The sequence below is a fragment of the Strix uralensis genome, chromosome 15 (genome assembly GCF_047716275.1).
Source record: "Strix uralensis isolate ZFMK-TIS-50842 chromosome 15, bStrUra1, whole genome shotgun sequence".
NCBI classification, from domain to species: Eukaryota; Metazoa; Chordata; class Aves; order Strigiformes; family Strigidae; genus Strix; species Strix uralensis.
In genome coordinates this window covers 6,879,943-6,902,356 of record NC_133986.1, presented here as the reverse complement: position 1 = coordinate 6,902,356, position 22,414 = coordinate 6,879,943, and the positions used below count along the sequence as shown (strand labels likewise).

General features: G+C 37.2%; 1 protein-coding gene across 3 annotated transcripts in view; it reads left to right on the top strand.

Moving 5' to 3' along the window:
* Positions 1–22,414, top strand: part of ANO3 (anoctamin 3) — a 208,612-nt gene that overhangs the window by 146,678 nt on the left and 39,520 nt on the right. For 2 of the 3 annotated variants that reach the window (XM_074884807.1, XM_074884809.1), the window contains exons 7-13: positions 1,866–1,910; positions 7,287–7,418; positions 8,793–8,899; positions 10,313–10,368; positions 12,794–12,915; positions 14,135–14,269; positions 20,862–20,958. In XM_074884807.1, coding sequence (XP_074740908.1) covers positions 1,866–1,910; positions 7,287–7,418; positions 8,793–8,899; positions 10,313–10,368; positions 12,794–12,915; positions 14,135–14,269; positions 20,862–20,958 — 694 coding nt within the window. The remainder of the gene's footprint in view (positions 1–1,865; positions 1,911–7,286; positions 7,419–8,792; positions 8,900–10,312; positions 10,369–12,793; positions 12,916–14,134; positions 14,270–20,861; positions 20,959–22,414) is intronic. The other variant, XM_074884808.1, reaches the window with a different exon arrangement.

Here is a 22,414-nt window from a genome sequence, read left to right as displayed (position 1 = left end):
AGTATTTCTGTTGCTGAAAAGTAAAAATGCTTTTGGCTCACCCAAGGGACCACCTAGCATCCCAGAACTGTTTTAGCATGGCATTATACCTAAATGTGTTGGAAGATACATATTATAGATCATACATGTAATATAGAGGGAATCTCAGTGTTTTGATTACAAAATGAAATTTTTCTTAACAGTTGAAAAGACGGGTCTGTGGTAATCACTGTTGTTTTGTATATGGTTTCAAACAAGATTAGTTAGCACCAAGGTTATATCATGACTTAATTATATATTTTTTAACAATTTATATGTATTTTTGTGAAGTATATGGTCTGTCAGTAGAAATTAAACCCTATTATGTATTTCTGGAACTTAAACAATAGTTTAATTTTATCTGTGTCTACAAGTATCTCTTGTGACAAATAATTATTATTGTGTGTAATGAATAACTTAGTTGTATCTATAGCTTAGCTGGATTCCATCTGTGCAAAACAGCTAGGGGCAATTAAAGGGAGTGAAGGAATGGTTTTGTTAAAAAATGTAATGTCTGAAAATCCTTTAATAATCCTTCATTGCTTTGTGTAAAATTCTGCCTAGTAGTATTAAGTGTCAGGCCGCCAACAGCCTGCAGATTGGTAGATACATAATTCTCCAATGGTCATGAATTTTCCAGGCAACATTTCCTTCTCAATCCTTTTAATGTATTCATTTCATTGTTACCTTAATGTAAGTAATGTACCTTAAACAATCTCAAATACTGCCCAAATGGGCAGTTACAGATCTTGTTAATTATGTATGGTTCTAGGCTAAGAAGTGATGGAGAAGTATCCAGAGTGGAAGTACCATTCCTGTTTGTGTTAGAATGGGGGCAGGGGGAGGATAGAATATCAACTGAAAAATAATGTTAAACCTTTATAACAATGTATCCAAATAAGCTTGTTTTAATTCCTCCTAAAAAATAAACCTTGCAGAAGTAGAAAGGATTTAGGCAGATTTTTAAGTAGATGATGAACTAAGTGAGGAGCACAGCCCCTGGTGCTGAACTTCACTGTCCCCAGATGAGTGCCATGGTAGAGATACAGATACCTCAAGGAATCTGCAAGATCGAGGCCTTTGTGTGGTTGAAATGTGACATGAAATGACAGGAGGAGGCCAGAACAAAACCTGAAACTAGATGTGCAAAATATTATATTGCAGTAAATATGTCTCTATATGGTTTCAAAGTAACTGTTCTCAGAAGACTTTACTGGGAATTAATGGTCTGTTTCTCTAAGTGTTTATGAGCAGTGAAGGGTGGAGGGAAAAGAACTGTTAACATAGAAGTTGTTTGTTGCAGTTAGTACTCCTAGATTTTTAGGGCTGTGTATTGTTCTTCACTTGGATGCAAAATGTCAAGGGACGGTGATGGTATACCACTTCGGAGAATGAAGATAGTATCTAATGGCATTAAGTGCTTATGGTGTTCAATGCATAGAGTGGATGAAGTATTTAATAGCATGGAAGCCCTGGTGATTCTTCTAAAATGAGTTTTGTGAAATCAAAGCTAAGAAGGATCACATGAAATAAATACTAGCATGACACCATTGAACCCTGTCTGATGGGTGTCTTATGAATGAATTATTGATTAGCTATTATTATTATTATTAGCTACAAATCTAACATTTCACTTTGACTTGGGAACAAATTTCAAACTTGCAAATATGTGGAAATACAGCATTTTAATGACTTATTCTATTTCAATAGCCTTTTTTAAGTGTTTTTCACCTTTCTGCCTATGAAAATGCATGTTTTTAAATGTCCGGTGTTCCTTTATAATGTTTATGTCCTTTTCACCTGTCTCCTACTTGATTATTTTCAGCTAATTTTTGCTATTCTTTCAGGAAAAAATGTTATTACACTGACTGGAGGAGCAAAACCATGGGCAGGTTGGTGGGTGATGTGTAGCTTCTAATTTTGTCAGATAGTCACCCTGCTAAAGAAAATTCATTCGCAGTTGTAAATTTATCTAGAAAACGTGGAAAATTAGATTATTTTCCTGAAAACTCAAAATATGTTAGCTCAAAGTGTTAAAATATTCATCTGTAACAAGATGCAGTACTTTAAAGCCTTGCCAGTTCTCATTTTAGAAATGCAAAAATGTTTATGCTGGGGAAAAAAAAGTCTTATCTTGACAGCAAAGATTTAATACTGGATTTATCTCTACAGTTACGTCTGCTGTTACCAAGCATACTTCTTTAGCATGAAAGATAGTTTTGAGTGTATGTCTCCAGATTCTGATAGTCAGCTATTTCCTTAGACCTACAAATGTAACTTCTCTCATGTGTCCTGGTGATCAGGGCTAAATCAACGCCTCACACCAAAGGCTGTTTTAAATTCTTACTTGATAGTTGACAGAATAACTTGTACGCTGCAGTGAAAGTTGTTAAACTCTCTGGGAGACAGACACATGCAAACATTACCTGCGGTGGCTGTCGCTGCTCCTGTCAGCCAGGAGAAGGGTACAAGAGGCCATAGCAGCGGGTGAAAGGAGCCTGGGGGAGCTGAGGAGCGAGACCGAGGGACACTGTGAGCTTTAATCACTCCCTGTTGCTCTAGTCAGATGTAATGATGTCTTGTAAATCCTAGTTGCCTACGGAAAAGATATGAAAATTTTTACATGGGGGAAATCTCCTGGAAGAGTTTTCTATCATGGGTTTTCTCAAGATGGATCTTGAGATGACTTTAGATTTGATTTAGGTTCTCCTGTTGTTACTTTAGATGATGAAGAGCTCTCATTATTTCTCAGGAACAATTTAAGTAGTCTCATGATATCAGTTTGCAAGATGATCAGCTAACAAAAATAGACAAAGCACTGTTGAACAGTAAAGTGAGAAAACTTTAAACACATGAGCAGATAAAATATATTGAAATAAAACAATCTCTAACATAAATTTACAACTGCGTTTTTTTCCTCTTCCCAGTCATTCACATGCTTGCTCTATTTAAATGTGCATTATGAAAAATATAAGTGATGTGCTTTGTAACGCAAAGGCAAAATCAACAAGCTTTACTGCAAAATTGTCTCATTCCATCTGTAATCCATCCGATGAGTTCTAGATATTAAATACATTTATTTTCCTTATTTAGAAGGACAGAGGTCTGAAACGTGCAACTGAAGTTGCAGAGTAACTGTGAACCAAGTAATAAACACTTTTCATGCCAGATTGTTTTTTCATTTGAGACAAATGCTTTTACCTGTGATTTACTTGGTGAGAATCTGGAGATGAATATTTTTCTGATTATTTTTTCTGGCACTTTATATAATCCAGTGTACAAAGGAATAGTGTGGGGGAAAAAAAAGCTACATCTATAAATGAAATCTAACTCTGAAATTGCTGCCATACACATCTCATCATTTTAACTTCTACTACTGTAATTGTTCCTTTGCATTTTACAACTTTCCAAACTTAACTGCTTCTCTGTAATTTATCAAATCTCTCATATTTCTAAGGTAAGTGGAGTTTACAAGAGCTATGATGAAGGACGATATTAAAATCCTTGTATATCAAAGGTAAAATTTTAAGGCTGTAGAGTTCCTATAGTTTAAGAATATGAGGTAACACTGGTATATTAGACCCTGCTGTGACATGTACATTTCTCTGAATTTACTGACATGGTTGCACGCTACATACATATCTATAAATGTCCTTTTAAAAGTCTGCAAAAGAGTTTTAGGAACATGAATGAAAGGACAGAAGATAAATGTAATGCTTACTGGTATACCATCTTTCGTGTATGTGATATCTATGTAGTATCTCTCTATTTCGTTATTTATGTACCTTAAAAAAAACCTTTACCATGGTGCTTGTTCCTATGAAGCTTGAATTCTATTCATAGGGCTGCACTATAGAAGTAAAGTTATCATGCTCCTTAAGAGCAATATTTGGAAAGACTTCAACAAATCTTTTCAAAGGAAAGGAAGTTGCTAAAAGTGGGATATGCAAGTAAATAATGTAGCTATCAAAAATTGTCTGAACTCTAAGATTTAAGACTGAACAATCTAATGAATCAGTCTTGTATCTGCCATATCAAGCACACTGATTTCATGCTGGTTCAGAATGACATTGAGGAATGCAGCTTCACTCTGCCCACTGAAATGTTGAAATAAATTTATGCTTCTAAGGACAGAGAACCAAAAATGACTTTGTTTAGCAGCTGAGCTGCAATAATTTTGCATTGCAAAAGGACTTCTAAAACTTCTTGGATTTCAATCTGCACACTGAAGTGAAATTATTAATATCATTCCATTGAACAAATATAGTATCATTTTTTCCTTTTTTGGTGATGATTGTATCCACATGTTGAATCTGTCAACCATAACATGTTTCCTATTACAAAACATGGAATCATAGCATGCCCATGTAATTTGGTGATATATGGTTGACAATTCTGGCCAATCTTGAGAGGTGCAAACACCGAGGAAACTACTGGGTTGTGATTGCTGTCGGAAATACCTAACATGATCAGTGGTAGTTGCTTAATTCTGGTATCTCGTTCCTTGAGTCTGATGAGATAATTCCAAACTCACCTATACTGTGTTCCTTTGCATTGCAGTCTGCTGAGTAAATGTAATCTGCAAGGATTTTTGGACTAACTAGTTCTGCAAAAAAGAACAACCAAACAAATAGAACAGTACAGTCGAGCTTGGAAGTTGAGCAAAGCTGAAATTACAGGCAGCTTCATAAAATATTAAATTTTATATCCAAGAATAAAATGTGTATGTGTTTCAGAATAGTATCTCGTAGTCCAAGGTGCATAAAGTCACAGTAGCACCAGCTGGAGTGGTTTCAATAAGAGCGCACCTGAAGCAGCAACCCATATCTTGGCAGCACTGTTCCACTGGGACATTTTTTGATCTCATGGCATGAATTCCTGACTTCATGAATGACTTCACCAGACCAGCTCTGTCTGCTTTTTCTCTTACTAAATAGACTATGCTGAATGAGTTAAGTCAGGAATCAGTTTAAACTGCTACTTTTGACCTAGAAAGCCACTCTGAGTAAAAATGCTAATACTTAATCCTTTGATTTAGGCAAAAATTTGTCTTACATTTCTTACCACTTTGAATGAAAGCTCCATGAAACTCCATTTCTTCTTCAACTGTAAAATAATGTAAGCCAAAAAAAGAGGTGTCTCTTGCTGGATTATTTTTGCACATGGGGGGATGTACTTTTCAGTTGAATTATTCTATGCTATCTGAAGGCACTAAATTTTGGAGTTATCAACAATAAATGATGTAATGAAAAAGCAATCACACCTTAGATAAAAAGTCTTTTTGCCACAGAAGAGAAATTGCAAATATCATGTGGACATAATTTGTGATTTACTCCGATGCTGTTCATTACTTGGCATGTTCAAAGCAGCAGACATGAATTTTAAACGAGCTGATTTCTTTAAGATAATTATCTACTAGTTTTTTTAGATAGTTGGAGAGGGAAAATGATAAAGACTTCTCACGTAACCCATTTTAAAAGAATTTCGTAATAAAAAATCTGAAATCAGGTGCATTGTTTTTCTGTTTTTCCTGATGTATCTGCATATTTTCCTCATTAAAGAAAAGCCTGGGTTTTGACTCTAAAAAAAAATCAGCATGTGTATAACAGAAAAAAGATGAGGAAAATAAAGTGAAAACTGTACTTACATACACTGTGTGTAACTTTGTACTGAGAGAACTTCCACTGGTACCAGTACAGCAAATCAGCTCATACGGTAAGGTATTATTTGAGTAAAGGAGACACTTAAGGGATTCTCCTGCCTAGGAACTGCATTCTGTGTTTCAGTTTTATGAACAGTTAGGTTCTGTGGCTCATAATACTTAGTGTGAAACAGAGTGGTGTCCCTCGAGTGCAGTCCGTTACATGTAGAGTGTGCACCAGTACCTTGGCAATATATAGCAAGAAGAAAGTTCTGTGCATTTTAAATGTAAAAGTAAAATTCTGATCCCACATTTGACTTAGATTTCTGTCTGACACTGTGTCAAATTGGGGTAGAACTTTTTTGCTGATGTTGATAATGAGGTACATTTTCACCAAGGTCGCTTTGCTTCCTGAGAGCAACTTACTGTGTCATCACATATTACTCTTAGTTATGAAATGGGTAGCTGTGCTTCTGCTGAGCACAGACAATTAAGTATTCACCTCAGATAAAAAAATCTGATACTTATCTTTACACTTCTTGTGGATGTGAGATATATAAGCTTTATATATCATGCATACATATTCATGGAGTAAGGCCCAAATGCTGCTTAAAAAAAATATTATTTAGGGAATGTTTTTCTAAAATGTAGACTTTTTCTGAATCCTGGATATGCTTACAGTGTCATAATATTGCACTCATTTAATATGAGACCTACTCCTTCAATACCCATATTTCCTTGCAGTTGAATATGAAAAAAGTATAGGTCAGCAAGGAGTGCAAAATTGAAGTGATAAGGAGGTAACTTGTAGCATTTGCTTGAAAATTAACTGCACTTCACTAGATTGACCCCTTTATAAACCATGTCCTGAGACACTATTTAGGCAAGTCTCCAATAAAGCAAGCCCTTTATGTTATCAGTATCTAATCTAATCAGGGATACAAAAATTATGTCTGTGTTTTATAATGTCAATTTTTGGGAAACTGCAGGAAGTCATACCTAGGGGTTTTTTTTTCCAAGTACTGCCTAACTGTATCTGCATAATGTATCTTTTACTTTATTTGATCATCCTGTTTTGTAAGGCATCCCGTTTTGTAAGGCAATATCAGCCCTTAGATTTTGAGGACAATTTTGCAGGGGCAGGCTTTATTGAAAACAGAAAAACCATAAAAATTTGATCCTGAGCAGTCTCGTATTTAGTTTCAAATTTATTAATTTTAGTGTCCAAGTTGCCAGGCAAGGGAGGGAGGAAGAACTACACTTGCCTTGTCCAGTGGGGCTAGAGAAAGTAATCGGAGATATTCCTGGGTAAGCATAAGCATCCTCAGTTCTGCCAGATGAACTACCTTGAAAAGTTGTTTTCCCCAGCTTCAATACTGCAGTCCCATCTCAAAGCATAATCCCACTGATTTTAGGATGAGTTGTGCTCAAGTAAAGTGTGCAAGATAGATCACAAATAAATACAGTTAATTTTGTTCTTTAGAAGTCCTTATTTTCTTTTAGTTACTTAATGTGGAAATTTCCTGCTTTCATTTGATTTCCAGTATGATGTCACTAAATATGCAGTGTTGGAGATAGAAATAACAAGCAGGTGAGAGCGTGTAAATTTGATTTGCTATTGTCTCAGTTTGCAGAGGAATATGAGAGAGCTGAAAAGTTGGTTGCCCAGAAATCCAATGAAGCTTGATAAGGAGGCCCTACCTGATCTGGAAGAAACAGATTGCTACACAGCACCCTTTAGCCGTGCACGCATACACCAGTAAGTGCTGAAGCTGGAAAGGCAGCGCCAGAGACCACAAGGATTTTTTATTTTCTTACTTCTTCTAAGCAAGTGCCACGGAGGCAGCCATTAACAGATGGTCACTGGCAAATAGCCAGTATCAGATTTGATATTTTCTATGGGTTTTCTCTTAAAGCCAAACATCTACTGTCTCTTACTTGCTATTTGATGGTCGTTCAGTACTATAAGCAGAAATTTGACTGAAAAATGAGCACTGCCTTTTTGGTTTAGAAGTTTTTCTTTCCATTACATTACAAAATGCAAATACTTGCTCAAGTTTGCTTTGCTTAATTACAAATTTTACTTAGGCAAAACCTGAGACAGCTGTTGAAATTGGGAACACCTGGAGGCAAGTGAAAACCAGTGGTGATTTTTTTTTTCATCAGATCTGCTTTTTAAAAATTCTTTTGTCTCTGAAAGTATAAATATATATATGCCAAATAAAACTGTATTTCAAATCAGCATGTTAATGGTGATGTAGTTAAACTGTGCCATAAATTTTTTCAGGACCCAAAAAGTTTAATTTAAAATTCTGGCTGTTTCTTCATTTTTAAAGTGTTTTGTGATAGTTCTTTTAGGAGAGAAGAGTTCACTTAAAGTAGAAATATAAATTAGGCTAAATATTAATTTTTTTCTTAGTAAAGAAGCTATATGCTAGTGGACTGACTTTACACTGGAAAGACAGAGTAATTGCATTATAATCTCATTTTTTTCCCATGATTTACTATATTGCATTAGATCAATCACCTGGTTTTGGTGTTATTTCTCAACCAGCTCAGCTGACGTTACCAACTGTAACAGTGTCACTTTTGGCACAGCTGAGTAGGCGAAAGCTCCTACATGTCAGATTTCTGGCGTCCGGAATCCAGAGCCATCTGGGAAAGGATGCTTTATTTGGCTCATCCTCGGATTCTCTGAGGGAAAGTGGTTGTAGAGCTGCTACTCGAGTGTCCAGTGCAGGGAGATGATTTTTTTTTTTTTTTCTAAATAGTAGTTCTGGTAGTTCCATGACACAGACATCTGCCAACTTGTAAGTAACTTGAATTTGAGAACAACCACTATGTCTGAAGATGTTCTTAAAATTAATTATATCCAGAACAGAAATGATCTAGATAGTAGGATATTTTAGAATTTAGTTTTAGTTGCTCTGTTTTCCCAGCAGTCATCTGTGATGATGATAAATTTATTGGACCTGAGAAGATGCTCTAGGGATGTAAAATCTTATGTCTTGTGCAGTAACCAAGGAGGGTAAAGATCCAATAAATCACTGAAAGAAAAAAAAACGCTTGAGCAGCTATGTTTCAACACCTATGCCTTGTTTTGAATATTAAAAGCCATTCATTATTTTAATAGTTTTACAATAAACAACAAAGACAGCTTCTTCAGCAATTCCACAAGAAGTAGAATCGTGCATCACATGCTACAGAGAACTAAGTATGAAGATGGAAAATCCAAAATGGGTGAGACAGCTGTATTTTTTTCCTAACCTGAAGCTATAAAAATTTTGTATCTTTACTTGCCTGAAAAAAGTATCATTTGAGTAAACTCAAATAATTTTGCCATTCCTTGAAATCTTCTTATTCACTCAGTAACAAAGTTGAAGGAATGTCACATCAATTATTTTTTAAATAACTCAGTAAAAGCTGGCAATATTTTCCACGTAATTACTCATTCCTTAAAATAAATTTGAAAGGTTATGATAACTTTATGTGATCAAGAGCCACAATAAAGATAACATATACCTCAGAAAATTATTGAGTGTTTTCAAGGACTGGTCCTAGTAGTTCTGCTACTGCCCAGCAGTTCCAGTCCAGCAGAATCAATGTGAGCTATACTTAACTTATTTGAGGTCTCCATGCAGCAGAGGCAGTTGACCTGAAGATTAAATTCAGTTTATATCAACACTCCTATTAAAATGTTATTTTTTAGAAGGTCTAACTATTCATTTTCATTTGTAATGAACAGGGGATGTATGTATCATTTCCTATATTCTTTGCAGGAATTGAGAATTAAATATACATAGACATGTTAAAACCTTATGAAGATGATAGAAATTACAGAAAGTTGTTGCTTGAATTTCTGAAAAAAAGCGGTAGTAAGAAAAACGTAGAAAGTGAGGGTTCAAATCTAATGCCTTTGAAGTTGATGATGGCAAATTTCATTACGGGATTAGTTTAGTGTAATTTGTATATTTGAATGGACAAATCTGAAATCCATCATAAGTACTTTGTTCTTGGGGAAACTCATGGCTATGGGTGTGCTCTTACAGGCTACTGAATCTTCATTATCATTATTAATGGTTGTTTATTTATTATTTTTTATAATGTGCTTTGATAGTACAACAAATCTGGTTTTAGGAAGACTAGGAACTGATCCAAGATGCTGTAGCCAGTATGGTGCAGAGCACTGCTCTGATACAAAGTCCTTCAGCTGGCTTGTATTTAAAATAACAACAGGTTAGCTTTTAACTCTGCAGGGGTTCTGCTGCCTCACGGATTGTCTGTCTGTACCGCTCTCTGTGTATGTCAGATCATCTGGTCACCCAAAAAATCTGTATCATGTGCTCTGATGAACAGCACATGAATGTAACTTTCTTCTCACACTTGATCTGGCATGAGCACCCGACCCTGAGAGAAAGGTTGCAGACATTGGCCTTCAGAAAGTTGCTGTAGTTTGTCAGAGCCAGAAATCTCAAGGGATTGGCAAGAGCTGCACAAACAGTTGGTGGAATTAGTGATTGCTGTCATGTTTAGTAGCATCCTGAGCATCTAGTATTGTTACATTCTCAATATGTAACTTGAAAATTCGCACTGCTTGAAATTAAATGTGTATAAAAAAGTGATATCAGAACTAATGCTTTTTTTTCTTTTCAGGTATTAATAGGTTACTAAATAATGGAACATATGAAGCGGCATTCCCACCACATGAGGTGACCTTGTTAATTTTGTATTTGTATTTAGATTAAAGCTTGCACTAATGTTTTGAGGTACTACTTTATGTTTAATTTGTCCTGCAAACTTTTAATTTCACCATGTAGTCTGTTGAGACTTTTTTGATTTATAGCTCTTACTTTAATATTGGCTATTAAATTTTTTTTCTCATGCAATGTATTATAATAACTTCCTGCAGCATTTTCTTGCTGAACTAGAATATCATAATTCTTTTTTTATTTTTATGAACCGGACATTGCCTGTGGAGTTCTTAATGAGACTATCAGTTGTTTCAAATGGTTCCATTTAGTTGTATTGAATTATTTTTGCCTGCCACCTACAAAATTTTCTGTTTTTCTAATAGCTTGTGCACTTGATCACAGTCAGGGAGACTGCTTAATTATTTCCCATTTAGTCTTTTCTGAATAGGTCTGGATAACTTCTACTTGACAATATCTTTTTCAGTAGGTTAATGTCTACTGAAGACTGTAAATCCATGAAGTAAATTAAAAACTTGTGTTTGACTTGAGAGGGTTTCAGACAATCTTTGTGTACTCAAAAGAAAGCAAGCCACACATCTTCAGTCATTTTAAATGCCAATCAGTAGCATGGTAATTACAGCTGTGAACTCTGTAGTTGCTCAGACTGAATATTGTGACTTGGTTTTGTGCTTCAAAGGATTGGCCCATGCTTTACAAATTGCTGAGAGTAATTTTTTACATGGTATTAATAATTAAATACTGGGAATATAGAGGAGGAGTATTTTAGATAAATAATTGAACACCATTGTTAATGCTTCAGCTGTGCATTACTGACTTCAGGGAAAAGTTGGCCAAACTACCAGAAAAACCTGTGAAGCTTTCTCTGGCTGTCAAAACCGTGCTGTCATAGCCATTTTATGTATGCGTTCCTTTGTTAGGGCATAAGATACTGTTTCAATGTTTAAGTTAAGGATAATGAAGTCATATTTTTAAGCCACTCTTACCTTAATTGCTGCTCGACTGATGCTAAGGGCTAGTGGTTGAACAGTCTTTTTTAATTTTATTTTCTTTTTTCTGTATCACACGAGCAAATGAGAGTGAAAATTAAGTCCCAGTGGGAATGCTGAGACTTGAACTCTGTTATGGATAAACCGTGCAGAAAGAAGCGGGGGGGGGGGGGGGGAAAGATTTACAAAAATACAATACTGGGTAGTGCTTTGTGCACTGCAGTCATTCATCCATGTGACTGAGAATAAGTTGATGTTCTGTTCCTAGGTGTCCCTAGATGTTGTAAAGGTCACTCTCTGTGTTGACATTTTTGGTATGCTTCTTTCCTGCCTGTAATGAGAAATTAGTAGAATTGAACTCTTTGCTATGTTTAGCTTTGTTTTCAGCTCATTCTTAAACCAGAGGTTCAGCAGACTGCAACAAGTAACTAGTGTTCTTCCAATTGCAGGGAATGCTCAAGATTTCAAATAAATGATAAATATCTAAATGGCTAAATTACACGAATCTACCAGGGTCAAGAATAAATTGCCAACTCTAAAGTACTTCTCTGGGGAGCTCTGCTGTCATCCCAAGAAATTATTTAGTTCACTTGCAGTTCTTTGGTGAAAGATGGTGGGGTCTTCGGGGGGGGGGGGGCGGGGGGGGCGGGGTATTTCAACTAGAGGAGATGTTCTGCCTCAGAATTGGAATAAAATTACATAAACAAGGTATTCTGCTTAGGATGGTTCTAGCAAATCTGTGTGTTACCTTTTGACTGCTGAACATGAGGCTATTTTTCAGTCTATCGGACCGTCTGTAAATGTCAGGTATGGCCTGGAAATACTCCTTTTGGGTCAGACTGATTTTGTGTTTTGCTTTTAATGCCTCTGAGAGTCCTATGTAGCTTCAAAATAATGCCAGTTCTGTTGTTTCCATCATCTCAGAAAATACATACCACCGAAAGACTGTTTTTCTATACTTTTAAACAGGAGTTAAATAAAGTTATAGAAAATGTCTAGGAGATGAAAACTGAGCTGCCGTACCAGAAATTTCTAAAAATTTATAGGAGAGAAAAAAAAGATACCACAAACATCTCGAAAAATTTTCAAAAGTGGAAATAGGCGAAAGCATACAAATAAGGATATATTAGTGAAATAGAAACACTGTACTTGCAGCCATATAAAGAATTGAGTAGTTCTTTATAGTCTTGTACTGGTATGGCTCTATCATTAATTCTTAGAGAAACTGGCCATTTCAGAAGCATATGTAACCGTATCTCTTCTGTCAGGTTTACATGTTAGCTCCAGATGACATGTCCTAGAGATGTCCATAATAAGAGACTTATTTATAACAAAATGAACATCTCATTTAAAATTATATTCAAAAATACCTAAGAAATTTATGTATTTTCCATAGTGCATAGTCATGTACTTTTTTACTTGTTTGTGTTTTTCAGGGAAGCCACAAAAGCAGACATCCCATCAAAACACACGGAGCTCAGAATCACAGACACCTCTTATATGAGCGTTGGGCACGGTGGGGAATGTGGTACAAATACCAACCTCTTGATTTAATCAGGTATTAGTACTTTGAAGAGTAGCTTGTTTCTGTGATACAGAACAAACTGTTAACAGTGCGTTAACCATGCTGCTAAATTCCTTGTGCTTTCCTGCAACATTTAGCTATTCAATATTATCAGATAAGACTGGATTTCTCTAAGTTGCTTCTTTTGGGTGGTCTTTTGTGCAGGGCTGTTAATTTCAAGTGAGGCTGCAGAAAAGGCACATAGATGCAACTGCCTGACTATTTGCAGTTTGAAACTTAACATACAAACCCATGACATGGTCTGCTGATAAGAGACACTTGCCCCTCATGAGAGCACCTTTGAGAGCAAAGACTGTTACCCACATGGACAGTCAGTTACCAGATCCAGTGGAGTAAAAACGCAACCTAATTCTTAGGTTTCCATGTGGATTTAAGTGAACTTCTGTTTATATATCTTATAATTAATGTCATAGATTACCAAATGTGAAGCAGAGAAATATATGTAGTTGAAGTTAAATAATTGTGATGTTTCAGTTTCATACTTTCCTCATCTCTGCCATTACCAATAATTCATTTTTCCTTGCGGTCAGTTTTTATTCCTGACCTGACAGTCATAGCCAGTATGGTTCCACTGAAGTCTGTGGAGCTAAGCATGTGCCATGGGACAGTTCTGTGCTGATCAAATACTGTCATCCTTGACAGACTTTCTGATCACTGCAACTTCATTTCTTATAGCAACTGATACCCAGGTCTTGAATAATTAAAGCTCAATCTTCAACTCGTGTTTTCAGTCCATTGTTTGCTCTAATAATAGTTTGAAATATGTCATATTACATGATTATCTATAATAAATGGCTATTATAATGAAATACTTAGGTCATACCAACTGATTTTACACCTTTCCAGAAATTTTTTGTGTCTCTGTGTGTATGTGTCTCTGTCTATCTCTGTGCGTGCAAATAAAATGTCCTACATTTAGTAATGTTGAAACTGGTACATCTACTTAGTCATTGCAAGGACATGAAAATTACAGAGCACTTCAGTTATATCCTTATAAAATATGCGTTCTGGTAAGTCTGCAATTAGTGTCACTAGAATGTTATGCTAGCCTGAAATAAAACATTTTGGTAAACTGACAATAATTTTACCATAAACTTGTAAGAGTAGTACCTCACAAGAATTATTCTGCTACTGTGAAGATAGAGGTCACCATAAGTTTTAACTTTAAACAATGTATTTCTTTTTCATGTAGGCGATATTTTGGTGAAAAGATTGGACTGTATTTTGCCTGGCTGGGATGGTATACTGGAATGCTTATTCCTGCTGCCCTGGTTGGGCTCTTTGTTTTCCTTTATGGATTATTTACAATGGATTCCAGCCAAGTAAGGTAAAATCCCATTTAAAAACATAATAGCCTGTTGAAAATTAAGAACAATCTGGTACAACTGAGATCATTATTAGACTTATAAATGCTTTCCAGATATGGTAATTGTATAAAAATAACCAAATAAAACACTGGGTTCTTCAGTCAAATGTATCCACTTTGTATATCTGTTTTGCATCAAGCTGGATGCATACCATTCACAGCAAGTGCTCTTTCCACTGCATCTGGAGGGATTCCTATTTTGCCTGCAAGGAAAAACAGCAAATACCGATTCTAATGTCATGGGTACTGCAATGGTTGTCATTCTAGTCAAGGCTAACAGGTGAAAAAGTCAGACATACTCCCTCTTCACCTCCATCTTGCTTGTAACTTCCAGAGTGTAGTACAGTTGCTAAACTTCAACTTACTTTTGTCTATGCCTTATTTTTCTTCCAGTGTTAACAGTGGCAATCTTTGAGTCTGACAAAATTCTTAACTATGTCAGTGTAAACTGCAGCCAGGAGACCCAGCTTCAGGGAGATTACAGCCTCATGAAATGAACCTAGTTTTCAAGTTTCCCACTGTTGTGATTTTGCTCTGAGAGGGGTTTGTGTTAGTTTAGAAATAGTGAAGAGGGTGCTTGAGTTAAGTGCTGACTGTATTTTTAGGAACTGTTTCAGAGGATGCACCCTTCTTACAAGGTGTTCCATCAGACACAACAGTATCAGTGCTCTTACAATTGCAACTGTTCCTCCAAGCAGTTTGGATGCTTAGGCTGTAAGTATACTTGGAGTCAGATTTCATAGGGACTGTTGTTTCTTGGGCTTTGAGCAGGACTATTTTACATTTTCTTTATGTTATTGTCTTTATTGTTATATTCTGCAGTGCTGTAATTAAGGCTTTTTCAGGCTTGCTTTTGTACAGCGAACTCTTGAGAGACTTTACAACTTCAGACTTCATTAAATGCAATAAATGTATCAGCCTGGAAACTAAGCTATCTTTAGGATATTGTTCTCTATATTAGGATTGTTTTGCATGATAAATGTCCATCAAAAGCAATTAATGTAATATAAAGTGGAGGATCAGCATTTTCTTAGAGCACAGGGACTAGGACTGTTTAACTGAGAATCTTGTTTTCTTTACATGTACAATGGCACAGTTTCAACAAGGAGGAACAAAAGTTCATAATCTACTATTATCAGGGTATAGCTTAATATATTAGGCACTCCTTGCAGAACAGGAAGATGTGGCATTGACGCTCCCCAAGAGAAAGAACAGAATTTTTAAGAATCTAATTTTTTCAAACTGTAAGCTATTATGTGCCATATGTGTATGTCATACGCTCTCCCGAGAAGACTTGGAGATACAACTCCTGCTTAGTTCTTTTAATAGGGAGACACAGTTACCTCGCTTGCAGAAGTTGCAGGGTATAAATCACAGGTGCGCAGGAGCAGGCTAGCTTTCATGTTTTCCTGTCCGAAGTTTTTTCCCTTGGCTGCTGTTGAGTAGCTGCAGAGAGAACATGCAGATTTTAGTTTGCTTCCCGTGGAGGCTGGCTATGTTGGGTCCCACCCTGAGGTACCTCAGTGTCACGCTGTGCTACACAGAGCACCGCGGTGCCCATCAGGAGGTCCAGACTCTATTCCAGAAGCAAGAGCCTGAAAGTTAGGTAATCCACCACATAAGCCCTAGATGTTTCCAAGGGGAGGGGAGTATTTATGTATTTATTATAGCTAACATTAGCCAGTGTTGATTTCAAAATACTGGGGCGGGGGGGGGGGGGGTGTTAATGACCACAACAACCCCCAGCAGCGCTACCGGCTTGGGGAGGAGTGGCTGGAGAGCTGCCAGTCAGAGAGGGACCTGGGGGTGTTGATTGACAGCCGGCTGAACAGGAACCAGCAGTGTGCCCAGGTGGCCAAGAAGGCCAATGGCATCCTGGCTTGTATCAGCAATAGCGTGGCCAGCAGGGACAGGGAAGTGATCTTACCCCTGTACTCGGCACTGGTGAGGCTGCACCTCGATGACTGTGTTCAGTTTTGGGCCTCTCACTACAAAAAGGACATTGAATTACTCGAGCGTGTCCAGAGAAGGGCAACGAAGCTGGTGCAGGGTCTGGGGCACAGGTCTCATGAGGAACAGTTGAGGGAACCGGGGGAGTTTAGTCTGGAGAAGAGGAGACTGAGGGGAGACCTCATCGCCCTCTACAACTCCCTGAAAGGAGGGTGCAGAGAGCTGGGGATGAGTCTCTTTAATGAAGTAACAAGCAACAGGACAAGAGGGAATGGCCTCAAGCTGCGCCAGGCAAGGTTTAGACTGGCTCTTAGGAAGTATTTCTTTCCAGAAGGGGTTGTTGGGCATTGGAATGGGCTGCCCAGGGCAGTGGTGGAGTCCCCATCCCTGGAGGTGTTTAAGAGTGGGGTTGACCCAGCGCTGAGGGATATGGTGGAGTTGGGAACTGTCATTGTGAGGTTAACAGTTGGACTGGATGATCTTCAAGGTCTTTTCCAACCTTGATAATTCTGTGATTCTGTAATGCAGAAGCCCAAGCCTTGTGCTCTGTGGCAGCCTTACATCTGTAATCTGGATGCATTAATTTTGGGCAGAAGTTCCTCTCTGCCTTTGATAGTGTGAGTCTGTGCAGACTCTCTGGTTAGCCATGACACAATACTGTCATAGCAGTGCGTTGCTATGACCAAGTTAGTAATACCTGCTGTGAGATGTGGATTCAAGAGCAGAGCTTAACTAACTCAAACTTATTGTGACTGGCCTGATGAAATGTACGTAGATGTTTTCTGTATCACCTTGTGTACTTAGGCAGTTCTAAAGGCCAGTGATAACAGATGCTGCTCCTTGCCGTATTTGCTTAGTTAGCCTGGAAGGGGGTAGTGAGGGTTAGACAGAAACCTCCCACCTAGAGCAGACAGGAGTCATCCATTAGCAGGCAGACAAACTGCACAGCCTAAATGTTCTCATTCTTGCGGTATTCTGGGACTGTGAGATTGTTTATCTAGTGTTTCTGCAGACATTTAAAGAAAACTTCTAGATAAACCTCTACAACAGTTTTAAGATATATCTGATTTTGAGCACTGCAGCTACTGCAGTATGCAAATACTATGTTCAGCAGCCATCAGGAAGAAACAGTCGGGTATGTTATTCTGACAAAATCTAGATGCAGGAAACCCAGTTGCAATTAGGAATTTAAACTTAGTGCCAGGGCATTATGACAGTGTCATAATGGCCACATTGCCCCAGATTCAGTATCATTCAGTGTAATACTACTTCACGTGAAACAAGTTTCATCCTGTTAACTAATGTCTGTTACTAGGAATCGGTGGATGTTAGGAAGTGTCTATTTATAGTATGATAAATTCTGTCAAAAAAACCTATTTTTCATCTGGCTTGTATACCGCAAAATTTGAATTTAGCAAGCGATGACATCAATTTTGCAGAAGCGTGCTCTCCTCGGTGCTGTCCCTTCACCTCTGGGGCGCAGGGAGCTGCCCTGAGCCCCCCTCTAGTGGCTGCAGGCAGAAATCCATCCTTTTCTTTTTCCACTGATGTCCAGCACAGTTTCAGCAGAGAAGGAATAAGCAAATACACGAGCGTACGTTGCCATAGAGCCAAATGTCGCTTGCGATGCCGGCTGTAGGTTCTGTGCAGCAATAATTCGAGGGTTATGCAGAACGATGTCACACCTGAGAACTAGTTTGTCTTGTTTATGACCTGCATGAGTGCCAGCCTCTGCTCCATGCTCAGCGTTTGTCATGATACCATGTGGCTCTTTTTATAGACATATAAAAATATTATATAACTATATCTATATATCAGCCTGTGCCAGGACCCCATCTCAGCCTGGCATGAGGCTGTCAGTCTCTGCCCCCTGTGTAAAGGAAAGATGCTCTCTGTAGTTTCTCTGTGGCTGCCACAAGCAAGTTGGATATCGAGCATATTTTCTCCCTTTTGGTAGTATCCTTCCTTCTTTCCCAGGGCAAGTGCACCTCTCACACTGCCTTTTGCCCCTTGTCAAAGTCTCTCTCTCCCTTTCTCAGGTACAGTTTTAGGGAAACAATAAACTTTCGGGTCTGATTGAATCATTCAATGATTCCAATGTATGTTACAGGGAGGCAGAAGGTGAAATAAGATGGGAGGACAAAAACCCTGCGCGCACACTGTCGTTTCAGGGACTAGATAAAATTATAAGAAAATACGCATGCTTGTCCCATGTTTAGAAACAGAAGTTTCTCCATTCGACACAGTTAGGGACATTTTTCTTTCCTATCACAAAACAAGTGCATAAGACAGGCAGTGTTACTGAAAGCATGTTGGAGGATGTTCTTTTTCTTGCATGGGTTTGGAATAAAGCTTGGTAATACTGTGGTTGCCAGAAGCCAGCACTGAGGTCCCCCAGGGTACTGAGATTGTGGTGTTGGCAGCTCGTTGCAGGATTCAGTTGTGAGATGAAAGTAACCAAGAGAAAAATCAAGAGAATCTCTGTTGAAGAAACTCCATAGTAGCTTCCAGAGTATTTAGACTATATTCACAGGGCTCAGACATGCAGAAACAAAAGTGCAGAACACAAATTTGTATTTCTTGTTTCATACACTCTTAAATATATTTTGATCCATTTTCCCACTCTGAGCTAAACTGGGGCAAATGTGAAGTGTGGTAGTCAAATGGAAGAGCTTTAAGTAGTCCTATAGCAGTCCCTTCATTTGGGTTCATTTTCTTTCAGCAAATTATGTGACACATTTACTAATTATCTTTATTCACAAGTTAGATGTCAAGCTGTTATGTGTTGATTAGTCTATATAAAGATAAATCTGATGGTTTTAAAGAGTTGGGGTTTGATGGGTTTATACAAATCATTAATTATCACTGGTTTAAGTTGTCCCTTTGTTGTCAGTCAAACAGAAAGGCCGGGTGTGAACACAGCATCGCTTGAGGTGTCTTTGCACCATGTGCTGCAGTCAGATTTCAGATATATAAGTGAGGACAGTACAAAGAAGCTTATTTTGCTCTGTTATACTGAAGATTTGAGTTGCAGTAACAGTTAACATAGCACCTGTCACAAACACTTGTGTAACAAATGTTATTGCCTTTTCAGAGTAGTGCTAATGCATGTGGCCTATCACTGTCAGTATGATTTTGTGACCCGTCATATATTAATAAAAAGAAACCAAGACTTGAACTCAAGATACGTAATACAGAAAACCTAACATTTATAATGTTGAATTTAAATTCAAAGTACAGTACAATTTGGCCTTATATTTGACAACAGTGTGTGTTATTGCCAAACCATTATAACATACTGTTCAAATACGATTTTCTGTGCTTAATCATTTGAATGAAAATGCAAGCAAGAAAATTGCCTGATGTGACCCACTATAAGATTCCTGTTACTCTGTAAGTCTGAAATGACTGGGCATGCTTTTTCTGGCTTAAGGGTTACTTAGAACAATTTCTTTGTCAGGTCCACATTATGTTGTAGGGTTTCAGTGAATTACTGATTCTGGTATTATGTGAAGTATGACAGAAGATTACAAAAGTGACATCTGGGCAACCAGAATCTTTTATTTCTATTTACTTTTATGTCAGACAGGATTTAATGGATGCACTCATTTGGAAATAAGCATAATCTTCCATGCAGTATTATAACTGTAAATTCAGGTTTTATGAGGAGGAAAGCACAGTGTTTATTAAAACAAATCACTAGAGATTTCCTGGCATTTGTTTATACTGCTGCTTTCCTGGTGCGTCATAGGATCATTTCAGCATGTCAACATGGCTAAAGGATAGGGCGATGCAATTGCTGAGGTTCTTTGGGAAGCTTACTCACTTCAATAAAATTTTGCCATGAAATTCATTTTCACATTCTGTTAATTCTGTTTTGCCTTTGTCAAGACACTTAATTGTGTACTACATTTTGAATGTGAATGGTCCCACTGAAGGCAGTGACTTCATCTTCCTGAATCTCAGGATCTTTATGGAATAGAAAGTGGTTTGAAGATATTTTTCCCCAAAGTTAGGATATTAAAGTGGTTTTTTTATTAGCCTTATACATAAGTTCTTCTGTAGGAAATAAAAATGCAAAGACTTGAAATACTACTGCCAGAAATCCCTGTCAATGGATTTTTACATGTGACCCAACTGATCTAAGTATGCATGTGATCATCTTATGGAACAGATCTTCAGCTGATGTAACCTGGGACACGTTGGTTGAAATCAGTGTAGTTACACCAGTGATGTCCGTCCTCTTAATGTTTGGTATCTTCTACATTGCTTTGAAAAATACGCAGTAAATGGGTTGGAAGGTAGTGAACAATGTTTTGTTCTTCTGTTTGTGCTATTTGGGAGAGAATGGGATATTCACAAGTATGTATACTATACTATGCAAAAATACTGCACGCTGATGTAGGGCCTGTAGTTTTCAGGTTACTGATTCGGGATTAGGCTTTTCAAGCCAAATGTTCACTTTTAATTTATTTTATTGAGCCAGTTTTGTGGTGTGGGCATACTATTTAACAAACAGAAACCCCAAATGGCATAACCACAGAAATCCTTAGGAATGCTAAAAGCCCTTTTATAACCTTTATTTTCCTGTCTCATACTAAAGCAAAGAGATCTGCGAGGCAAATGAAACCATTATGTGCCCTATGTGTGAACGCAATTGCACACTACAAAAACTCAATGAAAGCTGCATATATGCCAAGGTAATTATTGTCTTATTGCTATCAAGATAATTTTTGTCTGAAGACCCACTTTCATTGTGTAATGGCTGCCCTTGTTTCAGCAAAGATTCCTGCAAAACATGTTGTTTCTCTACAGAGGTTTTATTCAGCCTTTGTAATTCATGTTTCTAATAAGGGAATACTCTGAAATGATCAGGAATTATTCTAAAATTTGTTTTACTTTCTGTGAGCGCTTCCTTCCTAAATCCTTACTATTTTCATCAACTAATAAAGTCCCCTGAGTAGTAAAACTTTTTTTGGAAGGTTTTTCCTGCTTTCCCCTATAATTAACTTCTAACTGTGTTTCTCTTGTTTACTTTGTAATTGAATTTCTGCTAGTCCTAAAGGAATTCTCTAGCATAATGTGCATGTGATGTACTTTGCTCTGTCCAACTAATGTAAAGATTTTACATAACTAAATATTTTGCTACAAGAAGCTATCCTTCAAACTTAAATAATCACAAGTACCTCTTTATACGTGCAGTGTTTTCAAGTGAGCAATATAGTTTGATGTGTGGTATGTTCATAATGCTGGAAAAACAGCCTTGGTTATTTTCTTGGAATTCTTTAGCCCATAAGCTAAATCTTGCTCAGAAGCCTGTATCTATAAAATGTGATTGTCTCGGGGCCATGGCATTGCTACAACACTGCAGCAATGTGAAAGAGAAAATAAATTTTGCATTAGATGTCAAATTTTCATATCAATAGGACCAATGTTGAATAAAACTTAGCATTTCAAATATCTGTAAAGGCAAATTCTAAAAACATTTAACATTTATAAAAATTATTTATATTTACATTTTACAAAATTGATTTTCTGTTTTATAATGCCAAAATTAAAAAATTGTTTTGCAACAGCAGCAGTAAATACCATTGAAAATGTTGTACCTAAGGCAAAACTTGTTGTTTTTAAATACTGCTATAACTTTATAGCAGAAAATGGCTCCATGAGATTTTTTGTAACTTTTTTTTAATAATTTCTCTTTTTTTAAGATGTGCACTGAAGTTAAGATCTTTCTTAATTAAAATAACGTGCAAACTATACAGCACATCTCGGAAATGACTCTTTTTAGAAGATGACAAGCCACAAGCCATCCCTTTAACTTCAGGTCCTGTTATTTTAACATCCCCAGTTAATAAGAAGAAGGTTTTATGTCTTATGATATCGTGTGCTTAAATCATGCAAATTTCACATTTATCACATTGTGAGTAATTCATTGCAGCAGAAAAAATGTGACAGTCCATCTATGTATTTTCAAACCAGTCCCCTTGAAACAAACTCAGATGACAACCCGGGAAGACAAACAGTAACCGCTCGTGATCCATCTTTGCAGGCACCCTATTCTGATGTCTGCAAATAGTACGGAAATTCATGTAAGCTCCCAACTTTTCCTGCCAAAAAACTTTTTCTCTGAAAAACTGATCAACCTTAGATTGG